Here is a 12,977-nt window from a genome sequence, read left to right on the forward strand (position 1 = left end):
TGTATTACAATTTGTCATAAACATTCCAACTAAATTTGAAGTTGGTGATCGTATGTTGCTGCCTGACAGCAGTATGCTTTTTGAGCAGATACATTCTTTATTTTGCTTCTTTCCTGAAGAAAGAATTGTATGTGCTGTTTTTTATTGTATGTGCATGTTTTTGTTTTCATGTGGTGGACACGGCTTATAGTTCTTTAGATCTGTATATGGCTATGTGGATACACAGGAGAAAGGAAGGTTGGAGGAGTGGTTCTTGAATTCCTAGCATCAGAGATTAGATTTGTGATTGCTGTGAGTTCCTGTGAGATTATTTGTAGCTTTAGAATGAAACCTCTATTACCCAATAAATAGGCTTTATCTTTAACAGAAGAGCCTGTTAGGAACTGCTCACCTAGATGGGTTACGGTTGACAATTCTACTAAAATCAGTCAGAAACATGAGATTGAAATGTAATGCAGGTGTCTGCTAAAAACACTAAGTCTTAAAAATAAGATCACAGATTCATGAAGGCTTTATTGAAACTTTCTACTCTTTTGGGATCTCAGGCATGAAACAGTTGTGATTTTCCTTCTGTTGGAGGAAAGAAAAATAACAAACCAATACCACCCAGGATTGATGCTGTTTGTTTGCTTAATCACTGTGTTATGTTTCTGTTATAATAAGGAATTCATTGGTTTGTTAGACTTAAAACTGTATCTTTCAGAAACAAAGGCCTGTGCTTGTAAATGAATGCTTATGTAAATACAAATCTGTTATTCAGAGACTAGCATTTGGTGATTACAAGATTCTTACAGAGAAATTAAGAATGATGCTTATTTTATGTTTGGAAACGTTAGTGATAGTGTCACAGTCTCCTGGGGTGTAAATTTGCTTTATTTTGAAGCTGTTCTGTAAAAACGACTGTAACATGCATCCTTATAAAAGTGTGTGATGCAGATTATAATTGTTAAAATCTGGACGACTGCAAAGTTCTGGTTTTCAATAGTAATGTAATTTAAAAGTATGACAAAACTATCCAATGATACATTTATATCTTCTGAAAGTTTTTCTGCCTGTGTTGTTGTTTTTTCAAATATGCAAGTAAGAAAATTGAGAGATTTAGTGGAGGCTTCTTTGATTGATTGTTTTTTATAATAAAAATTGAATGAAAACTATTTTTATTAAATGAAACCTATAATTTCCCATATCCTTTTGTTGATTTATTTCAGGAATTTGAAGCCTTTCAAACATTTGTGGAAAATCGACTTCCGTTTGATATCGTTATTGATGGACTCAATATTTCCCATATAATGCCCAGAAAGGTGCAGTGTGAAAATGTAAGTGCTGGTTAAATATTAATTAAGGATTATGTGTATGCTTAGGCTGATGGCAGAACAATTACTGCCTCATTGTTACTTACCCTCTTGAGAAAATGAGCAAACATTTTTGTAGCACATATTACAGTGAAATTCAAAGACTATCTAGACTTTGCAGATTAAAACAATTAGATGAAAGATGGTGGTTCTTACATATTTGACTGTATTAGTCAAATAAAATCATACCTGAATTTCCCTTAATGTGTCATGCTCAGAGATAGGCCTAACTTTATTAGGACATATATTGTATCTGTTTTCATAATAGGGAACAGAATAAATGTACTATATAGAAGACTTGGTCTAGTACAGTTATGCTCATATATTGAAATAACTCTTATTTCAACCTGTATCCTGTACAAGTTTCAATTTCATTTTGGTTTCTGTTGTCTTAAGCATTTGAGTCCTGTAGTAGCAAGGGGCAAACAAGCTTCATTTCTTTCTACTTTGGTGATTTTTAGGATAATCCTGTCTCTTTACCAGTGCCCATTTTTGAGAATTTTTGATACTCCTTTTTTAGTATTTCACTAAGAAATGGCTTCATGTTTTTTATTGTTGTTGCTTTTGTCCCATTCAAGATCTATTTTAAATTAGTAATTATGGGAAATAAAACTATTAGAGACCATCCAAAAGAGGGCTAGGAAGATGGTGAAGGTTCTAGAGGGGATGACATATGAGGAGCAGCTGAGGTCTCGTGGTTTGTTCACCCCAGAGCTGAGGGGAAGCGTCATTGCTGCAGCTCCTCACAGGGAGTGGAGGGCAGCACTGAGCTCTGCTACAGCGGTTGCTAACAGTACCCAAAGGATGGCATGGAGCTGTGTCATTATAGGGTCAGACTGGGGGGGTTAGGGAAAGGTTCTTCACCAGAGGGTGATGGGTATAGAACAGGCTTTCCAGGGCAGTGGTCTTGACACTGAGCTGTCAGAGTTGAAGAAGTGTCTGGACAACACTGTTGGATGTATGTTTTGGTTTTTGGGAGCCAGAAGTCAGACTCAGTGTTCCTTATGGTTTCCTTCCAAGTTGGGGTATGTCTTCCAAAGCCAAACTTTACAAAGAGTTTGAAAGTTTAATTTACTTCTAACAATTACAAGAAAAGCAGTTTAGTTCTTAGAACTACTTTAAAACTATTCAGAAGAGGCAGGATATCCTCTCACATATAGAGATAAAAGTGGTTGAGCTAGGAGCTAGATAAACCTGCTGAAAGATGTCTGAAAGCTGTGGTGAAGTTTCATGAGACTCTGGCTCATGAAAAGGGTACTTTCCTTAGTGTGAAAATAGAAAAGGAAGTTTACAAGTCTGTATGGGGACATGGGGAAGAGTTGATTACCTGAGAAGATTCCCAGGCAGTGTGCAGTGGCACAGTATTTTTAGACCTATAAAGACAGATTCATGCTGTCAAGGAGGGAAGAGAAATGAACTGTTGGCTTGTTGATGTGCAGCATTGGTTCATGCCTGTACCGGTGTGGGAGCTCTGAATGAAGTCCTGAGTATTCAGTGAACTCTCTGAAGATATTCAAGACTCGCCTGGACTCCTTCCTGTGTGATCTATTGTGATTTCACAGTGGTGTTTGGACTTGATTTCTACAGAGCTCCCTTCCAACCCCTCCAGTCTGTGTGACTGTAGGCAATGGGGTGAAGAGTCAAATTGGTTACTGCTGATTTCTGGTCAGAAGTCGTTCTAGGAGATATTGGCATGTTGAGCAGCATAAGCTACATTTTCCTTCCTGGCTTCTCCTGTGTTTGTTGGAAAGACCTTAGGATCTGCCATGCCAGGCAGCTCCAGGAGGGCAATATGGAGACATCAGCTTTCCATTTAGATGATTCTGTATTGGTACAGGTTGAATTCCTCATGAGTCCTAGGTACTTACAAATTAGGAGAGTATGTATGCTTTCTGCCTTGCGTAACAGGACAGCAACTGTTAAACAGAAGGAAAAGAATGAGCAGTGCAGAACAGTGCAACTCTTTCTTCTGCCTCCAAACTTTGCCTCTGGGTAAGGGAAAGACAGGCCAACTTTGCAGGAATGGCTCCCTATGTGTGACTGTTGATCTGGCTGCAGGCTGCCCTTTGAGGGCTCGTGATGCCACTACCTTGCTGGAGGCTGCCATCATCACAGCAGAAACAGCTGACTGGGAAGGTGCAGAGTAGCAGGTCTGGGGCTCAAAGGGCAGAACTGAGAGGATGAAATGAAGAAATACATGCAAGAAAGGTTGAAGGAAGTGGGAAGGATAAAGTTGACAGCGAAGGCTGCTGAGGTCGAACTGGATGTCCAGCACGGCAAGAATGGCCGATTTAGAGGAGCGTGTTGACTCTTTAGTGCTTCTGTGGTTTAGACCTTCTGTGCTTGTCCTGAGAAATGATAATACAGGAGCATATTTCCAAGAACTTGTGTTAAAAGCTGGACAACACAACGTGTTTTATTTGGAAAAAGTTAAATTATTTTACATCTCCAGGTGGGAATCATCTATGCTCTTCTCAAGGGTTTACTACAGCATCTGTCAAAGTCAGTCAGGATGCTGCATGGTAAATCTGTTTCCAGCCTACAAGGAATATACTATGATGGGTAGAAGAGCAAATGAGATTGTTGTTCTCTGTAAACGTATGTGTAAACTGTTGGCTTTTTGTACCACTTGTAACACAATTTAGAGAGAATACCGGAATAGAAGTCACTGTCAAATGTGGGAGGTGGCATAAAATCTATGTGGCAATTTTGATGCTTTCTTGTCTTTATTTAAATTTAATAAAAAATACTGTGCCATTTTTAGATTTAGTTGTAGGAAATGTGAATGTGGTGCTGAAGAACAACTAGCTAACTCTTGGTGAGATTATTGAAATCAGAAAACATTGGTAAAAATACTACTTTGTTTTTCAAACAGCTTAATATTTGTAATTCCACTTATGCATTTTGTAAGCATCCTGGAAGGTGGCTGGGTATGTGGGGAAGACACAAGTATCTTGTTTGTGGGATGAGAAGAAAAGACAAAACAGCAGAACTTGAAGGAATGATTTTTACTCATTTAATCCCAAAAGTATTCCGGTGTTCTATAGAATGAGATATGTGACTTCCAGAAGCCACGGGGACCTTCAGTTTTCACAACTAGCACTTAACAGAGCATGATGAATCTTATTGACTTAGCAGATTTACAGGAATACTCTGTGGTAATTTCTCTATTACACGTTATGGTCGCTTTGTAATTATAATCTTTTTTTTTTTTTTTTTTTAAACTAGAGCTGTTTTTCCTGACGCACATCACTATGCAGCTGCATCAATTACTGACAAAAGAGGAGGGAGCATGAGGGTGGGGTCAAACAATTTGTAGAGGAATAGAATGTTGGGAAGATGTCTTCTGAAGGCAGTCACTATAAAACTGCCATGCTAGGTATTAGCAGTACCTCTTTTTAACCCTTTGCAACTTAGCTTATCACTTTAAATTAGACATTAAAATTAATTCTAATTAAAAGGTATGATAGAGTAGAAATTATTCTGCTAATCCAAGCAGCAGAAACAGAATCCCATAAAGTGTGAAATAGTTGAGTCATGTATTTCTTGCAGTCTTCTGTGCATTATATTTTCTTCCTGTTTAAGACTGCTCCTGATGTCTTTGCCTTGATGAGTCAGTCACAGTTTATAAACTACCATTTTTGCAATAGAAACTGAAAAAGCCTTGCTGTTTGACTAAGCAAAGGTCACTGGGGCTGTGTTGTGACTTTAAGTTAATCCAGATGTATCTAATGACATAAATCCTCAGCTAACACAATATCAGTTGGAATTCCCTGTCCCTTGCTGCCCTGACTCCCTACAGTGCTTCTGCCTTTCACCTTGTAAAGGTCAAGAGAGGGAATTTCCACACATTAGCTGCGCAGTTCTTTTGTTAAACAAAAATGTTGCATAATTTTAAATGCACTTTTTCTGGTTTATCAGTTTTCTGTAGTATTCCCTGGAAGTGAGGGGAATCTAACTGCATGCAGGGATACCAAGGCTCTGAAGCATTCCACCTCCCTTGTGGCAGGGGAGTGTGGAAGCTCTGCTGAGCTCTTTCCAACTATTTCTGGATTGTAGGAGCAGGAGGTAAGAGGTAGGAAGCAAGCATGATGTGGAAAGGGCTTCACTATTTTTAATTTACATCGAAATTAGTTTGTTGTAAATGAGGTATGCAGCCATCTCCCCTCATAGCTGTACCCAGCTGGTCTTTGACATAACTGAATATATATGAAAAAAGAATATATACATACATATACACGTTTCAAATGTGTGCTGGAATAGATCAAAGCAAACTCACAATTCCGTTCTTCAAACAGTTCAGCCACTTAGGCCTGATCAACCCTAGCTTTTTACTCTGATCTCTGTATTGAACTCAGACATCTAAAAGATTGGTAAAATACTTCCAGATTGAGTTCATTAAGCACAAAGGAATAGTTCTTGCTCTTGGCATGGAGTTCAAAGTGGTTGCTTCCAAACTTAATTGGAATTTCTGTAAATGGACTACACAAGTTCACATAATTCCCATGCAAACTACAGTAGGCTTGTACAACAGCTGACAAAGCCAGACTCTTGCTGTTCCCCTCTCATCCCGGCCTGGTGGCAGCAGTTGGCAGCCAGTTCTACCACACCTCCTCCCCACAGCAGCAGCTGGGAAAAGAGCCACCAAAACTGCCTTTCTGCATCTCTCACAGCCTTCCACAGGAAAAAAAGCTGTGACTGTTCCTGTTGGGGGCAACTCTAGGACAGGCAGAGGGTTGAGATTTACCTGGTAGATACTTCCTCTCTCTGCTAGGGGGAAATAGCAAACTTGCTGAATGGAGGTTTAACAACAGGAGAAAGGTTGTATGACTAGATGAACTGTGTGGTCACAAGTAGCATAACAATCACTGGTTACTGCATTTGTTTTTCATGTTAATTAGTTTTCAAATTTTGTCAAAGTTTAAATGTAGTATTACAGTTTTAGTTGTTCCAGTGGTTTTGTGTTAGTTATACCTGTGCTCTCCGTCCTTGGCAGTATGGAAAAGAAAGAGAAGAAAGAGGTTGCAGCCTGTAAGGGAAAGCTGACAGTGGGAAGACTGGAATAGAGAAGTAAAACAGGATGAAGGATGCTAGCCTACAGGCAAATAGTGAATAGTCTTATTAAATTTTGCATTTATTAATTTTTAAATTTATTTTTTTTTAAAAAAAGTCTATGGAGTTGAAATACTTTGAAGAATTATTCTTTGTGAATTCAGCTCACAACTACTGTTTTGATATGAACCTTATTCACAATGTCTAGGCTCTTTCTTCATGTATGAAGATTAAAAATACAGCTCTTAAAGTGGGGAAAAAAAGAGGAGGAAAAGTACAGGGATGCAGTAACCCATCATTATTAACTCCAATCAGTTTTGGAGTATAACTTTGTTTCTTTGCATTCTCTTGCACCATGATGTAAGGGGAAAAAAAAAAAAAAAAAAAAAGCTATTGGAACTTACAGTATTTAAGTTAAACTACAAGCAAAATTTTCTCTCGCATGTCTGATGTACTGAATGTATTTGGAGGTCAAAGAATGAAAGAAGTAATACGTGTGCTTACACGTAGTAGACAAATTCAGGTACTAATGTACCCAGATTGTCATTTAGTAACTTTTCCCAGTAATTAAGTCTGTTTCTAGTGTACTACATGTGTATGAGATCTAGCGAGACAGTGATACTTGGTACAAAACATAAGCACTTCTGTATGAGCTGTCCTGCAAAACAAGCATTTATTAATGAATTTGCCCCAAATCAAGTCATGCGTGGAAAACTATTTTTTTCGTTGACTTGTTTGGCAGCATCTGTGATTTGTTCAAGTACTTTAGTGTCTTCAAATGAAGTGAAAATTGAGTAGATCCATGAGTCATTCTCTGTTCAGAATCAATACATCCAACAGAGGTCTTATTTGTCATACTGTGACAGTTCATCAATTCTTCCTCCCACCATCTCTTGTCCTACCACACAGAAAAGTTGTCAGACATGTTTGTCCATTTGCTCTCAGCCTTTTCCATCTCTCTCTTTTCTGTCTTTATAATGATAGTCCAAGTTTACATTTCCGTGATGACTGAAAGTTTGCCTTGTTACTTAAAACAGTAGGAATTTGTCTTTGCAGAATCTTTTTCAGTCTTTGGAACTGTGTTTTCAGTTCCTTTGAGTATTAGTCAAATGATGAAGATATTTGATGGATTCACTGAAAATCACCTCCAGCATCTATGTAACATGATATGATCCTCAGTTGATTTAATCACAGGATACCTCTACTAATATTCAAGTTTTCTCTTAGAAGAGAAAAGGAATTCAAATACTAGCAGGTACTCTTGCAACTTCACTTATTTTTAGTGTTAGAGGTGTGTGACTAGTGCTCTCAGCATTGCGTTTTATCTCTCCTCAGTTAATTTCTGAGGAGTGTGTCAGGAGGTGTACTGGGTCAGTTTCTTCTTCTAAGTCACATGTAAGAGACTGATATGCTAAAATCTTCCCTCCACACTGGGGCATGTAAAACAAGGTAGATCAAGTTCATACGTTTTTGGTCACCAGATCCTGAAGAAGAGCATAGCTTTTAAGCTTCTAAGAAGAGGTGGGTGAAACTAGGCTTGTTTGCCTCATACCTAGAGTGAAGACTGTCTTCTCACAATTCTTTGGAAAGGTCTGAGTTTCTACAGTTTCCATTTGTAGCTAAAAAAGAAATGAAAGGGCACTTAGCATACAGCTTCACCTACATAATAATTGAAAGCATACTTGTCACGAGTGTCACAGATTCTAGAAATACACCTCCAAGTTGTAAGGATGTATGCTTTCACTTTCCTTTTAGAGGTAGTCAGCCTCCTTTTGCATTCCTTGTTGGGGAAAATGAAGCAGCAGAAACTGAGCAGGTTAAGCCATTTGACCATCAGGGAACCTCTCCCTGTTGCTTTCTGCCCAATTTTGATAGTTTGTTGTGGTGCCTCGCCTTAACATTTGCAACCTTTGCTGCTGGTTACAAGGCTGAATAAGGATGATTAAATGAAGGATCTGTGTTGATTCCTCTCTGGCATTTATTATTTTCTGCCTTTGGCAGTAGCAGCAAATCAAATGTTGAGTGACGCAGGCACTCCTTTTTTATGAGAGGAATTACATCACATTTTTTGTAACTAAAACTCGTGTACATCACCAGATACATGAGCTTGAATTTCAAGAAAGCAGAATGATTCTGGCCTCATGATTTGTGTGCCAGTGAACTCTGTAACTGTAGCAACAGGTTGTTTGCTGTGCTTTAGAGAAGTCCCACTGAAATCTAGGTGATAAAGTCAAATGGCATCTATAAAGTGGATGAGTTTCAATCTGGCTGTTTCACTTCCCCCTTAAAAAAAAATGCAAGATGAGCTTTCTTTGGGCTGCCCAACAGATTCATCTAATTATGGAACTGTTACCTCTATGGCAGTAGTATGGTATGCCTCCAGACCTGAAACCCAGTCTTCAGGGAACTGAACTACATCCTTAGAAGGTATTCTTAATGGCACTGGTCCGTATTGAGCAGTGCCATAAAGATATGGAGAGTAGGCCAGAAAACAGGAAGTTTGGTTTATTAGGGGCTAATTCTATGTAAAAATAAATATTTGATTTGAGCCTGAGAAATACTGTGGGTTAATTTTGTGTGTTGTCTTAAAGATAATGTAGATAAAATCATCAGAACAGTGGTTGCATTCATTTATATGCATCTGAATTTATGTACTTCAAAAACAATCAATTTTTGATTCTCTCTTGGCTTTTATTGCTGATATGCTAATTTTAGCAGAAAGAAAATACACCTGTTTTGAAGCTGTGTTATCTGAGGGAGAAAAGGTACAATGAATCTAAAGCCTAAATTTCATTTTGATTTGTTTTTGAAGTTATGAAAGCCTAGACTTCCTTGCATAATCAGTTATTCCCAGAAATTTCAGTATATTGACATGCAGATTAATAATTCAACAAGTTATTAACCAACACTTTTGTTTTTTCTCTAGTTGAATACTACTTGTAGAGCTAGAGTGGAGTAAACATTTATATAGGCAGCTAAATCTATTTAAATTGATAAAATGGTTAGAAACTGCAGTGGAAATTAAAACCAAAGTTAAATAGTTTTTTTTAATATCTTCCAGAAAAATTGAGTAAAATTCTCCACAGCTTCTGATCTGAATTTATTCATAAGCTGATTTTTCACATTCATCTTTGAAACAAGAAAATTATGAATTCCTATTTGAATCTACCAAGATGAAGAAAGCGTGGTGAACGTGATCTCACTGACAGTGTGCTTGTTCAAAACCAATTCACTAGAATTCCTATTTCAGACTTCTGACACATTGTAAAAGCACTAAATGTAGAATACTGTTACCATTACAGGTGAATCCTGCATCAAACAGTTACTGTGAAAAGCATATTTTTTTCCAGTACTGATTTTGTATGTCAGATGCAGAAGTTGACGGGTTCTATCAAGTTTGGAGGGATGATTCCTGTTATTAGTCTCCCACAGTTTGTTACTGATATAGGAACTTGTGGATTAAGAAGTTGCATCCTGACCAGCAAATCTAATTGCTGTTGATGGAATTTACTCTGATAAATTTTGTTAATTACCTTCTTGGAATACTTCTGATTTTCATCCCTAAGGGTGATCCCCAAAACCACATTTTAAATCACTTGGAATGCTTCATCTCTGACACTACATTAAACTGCCTCATATTTTTAGGAAACCTACATCTTCTTGAGAAATTCTCCATTTCAATTCAAATCATTTACATATTTCATTTTGATTTTTTCAACTATGTACTGTTGCCCTTTTCTTTTTTTTTTTCCCCACACAGGGATACTAGCTTCTGATACTTGTGTTTCCTCCTGATCTCTTATTCACCATGCACATCTTTAATAATCTGAACTGTTCTTTTCATGGTTCTATTCAGAAACACACATTTAATTTATAGTGAGTCAAGTAAGCCAGAAGCTAAAGATTTTGTCAAAATTGTGTGAATGTAAAGACTATTTTCCAAAGAATTTTACCGGTATTAACTGATACTTTCTGAATTGTTTTATATCATTCCCAACTGCTGCTTTGTCCTGTCCTTGCACAACTTTTCCTTCCGTTTTTTTCTCTGGTTCAGTGTGGACCCATGCATGTCAGATTTTTTATGACACCAGCTTAGCTTTGATGTAAATGAAGAAATACTAGAAATACTACATCTTGCTTATATTGTGTCCTCATTGCTTTCCTGCATTCATCAATTTACCTGCTCACTTCTGTGATCATTGAAAAAGAAACGGGTTGGCAGTAATATTTCTACTGCTTGCAATATTTTAATCTATTTGATTTAAAAATATCCTTTCCAGAGTTCGTGTTGATATGGCTCCTTGAGCAAGTTATGTACACTGTGTGGCGTGAGCTCTCCAGCAGAAGTTAAGAATCAGTTCATTCCCACTGATTCAGCGGTGCTGTTCCTAACACACATGGTGTACCTGTGTAGAAGAATCCTCTTTGCTGGTGCCTTCTCTCCTTGTTTATTTCCTAATTGCATCATAATTGGGTAAACTAGGTAGTGCTTACACTATGCAGTGAAAAAATTAAATGTAGAAATATGAGTTGTGTTTCATTAGAATTTGAGCATTGATATTCAATATGAGTTGGGGGAAAGCTGAGTGGAAGACGGGTATTGCTTTGATGCTAATACTTCCTATATTACTACCTGATTGATTAATTGATAGGAATTTTCTTCCACTGCAGCCCTAAGTTGGCATTTACTTGAATAAATAAATGAAGTGGTTGTAAGTGGGATGCATGAGGTAGTCAGAGAACTGAACCAGACAGCCTTAATGGCGTTCATTTATCCTGCTCATTATTAGGAGTCATTGTCCTGGGCTTGTCTAATGTTAATTTTGCTGCATTGCTTTCAGTATCTAAGGTCATTTTTTGTTTACATGTTATTACCCTGAAAAACATTGCATTGCACTGTCTACATCCATTTATGCATGATGGCCCTAACATGCAGTGGTTGAACGAAGAGGTTTAAAATAAAATACTTGGAGGCTTTTGACATCATCACTTGTCATTGATACGTATGTCATACTTCATGTCTTCTTGCCTTGAAAAGTAGGAAGTTCTATCTTTCTGCTGAACGAGCATCTCCAAAGGGACTTTCAGAAGTGCCAACAGTAAAACAGGGATTTCTATTTTCTTGTCCCACTCACTCTCACATCCACAAGCTCCTTCACTGGGCTCACCTAGCCAACGTAACCTGTAATATCAAATAGTTTTAACACTGAATTATCAGATAAATTGGGCTGTATTGTCTGTAAGCTAAAGTTATCCCTTGCACTTGAATGCAGACATTGGGTCTTGAGTGCTGCAGAGGCCATTATGTGGTATGTGCATTCTTTCCACAGAAGTGGGCAAAGATGCAGTGGAATTCCTCAAATGGGCTGGTGAGTATAGTCACAGACAGATAGCTGGAAACAATTGTTCCAAGTCCTCAAAATGAAATCTCCTTTGAAATGAGAAAGACTTCCCTGAAACAATGGGCGGAATGTTCTTATTTTGCTTCTGTTGCCTGAATCTTTCTGGTGATGATATTTTAATATTCTTGGGCTTATTTTTCTGACCGTGACAAAAATTAACAAAGTAGACAAATGTTTTTATATAACCAGTTATTTCCAGGAGATAGAGCTTTCAGATAAATGTCAGATATCACCCATAATTAACTAGTGGAAGCTGACAATATTATCAATTTGTCAAATTACTTTATCTTATCTCCTTAAAGAAAAGTACTTAAGATAAACACTGACCCACCCAGTGCTCAGCTATTGAGTATTTCAGGCTGTTATCAACCCGCTTCTATTTAAAAGCATTGAAGTAAATTAGATCTTGTGGATCTTAGCCATGTCTAGGCCACTGTCTAGGATCTCTAGCCTCGGATGTTGGCAGCAGTGATACTGGTAGCAAAGTAGCATGAGTCTACATTGTTGCACAATGCAAGTTAATGTCTATATTGATAAGAATAATGCTGAAATATTGAAGTCCCCTAGATTTTCTCTAGCCTGATAAATATTAGTTATGCTTATGTTAGTATTAAGCAGATTGCTTCCTTGATCTCTCATTGACAGAAGCCTCATTGCATAGTCTGCCAGGTAGCTGGTATGTGTGCAGGGCAGGTGGGCCTGGCTCTGGCCATACAGCTGCTCCACCCTTGGCCTTTTTTTGCTGTAGTTTGTGTTTTCTAATTTTTGCCCTCTAGAAGGTGAACATTTGATATGTTCTCTGTCGGATTAAACACATTTTCATCTTTTAAATTGAAATCACCAGGTCTGAATAGTATTGGTTAATGTATTTATTTGTGTAAAGGACTAGAAGTCCTTATTGGAACAATGGTTTTTGGAGGTAGTGTCTTTAGCTGTGAATAATAATCTGTAGCAAACAGACGGGAAATAGTGGTAATGAGGAACAGAAGGAAAACCGTGTGAAAATTCTACCACAAATATTTGCTGCATGCTATAGAATTTTATTTATTTATTTTTTTAAATTGCAAGCTGTTGATTTACAAATGATTTTCCTTGTTATTGTGTCATTCTTACTGGGCCATAGGCCTGTTTACCTCTTGGCACAAAAACTGTCTATATTTTAAAGTTTTTC

General features: G+C 37.6%; 1 protein-coding gene across 2 annotated transcripts in view; it reads left to right on the plus strand.

Moving 5' to 3' along the window:
• Positions 1-12,977, plus strand: part of LOC125694336 (protein only RNase P catalytic subunit) — a 38,536-nt gene that overhangs the window by 15,073 nt on the left and 10,486 nt on the right. For both annotated transcript variants that reach the window (XM_048947355.1, XM_048947356.1), the window contains exon 5: positions 1,209-1,316. In XM_048947355.1, the coding sequence (XP_048803312.1) occupies positions 1,209-1,316 (108 nt within the window). The remainder of the gene's footprint in view (positions 1-1,208; positions 1,317-12,977) is intronic.

Source organism: Lagopus muta, chromosome 6, assembly GCF_023343835.1.
Source record: "Lagopus muta isolate bLagMut1 chromosome 6, bLagMut1 primary, whole genome shotgun sequence".
In the NCBI taxonomy this organism is placed as follows: domain Eukaryota; kingdom Metazoa; phylum Chordata; class Aves; order Galliformes; family Phasianidae; genus Lagopus; species Lagopus muta.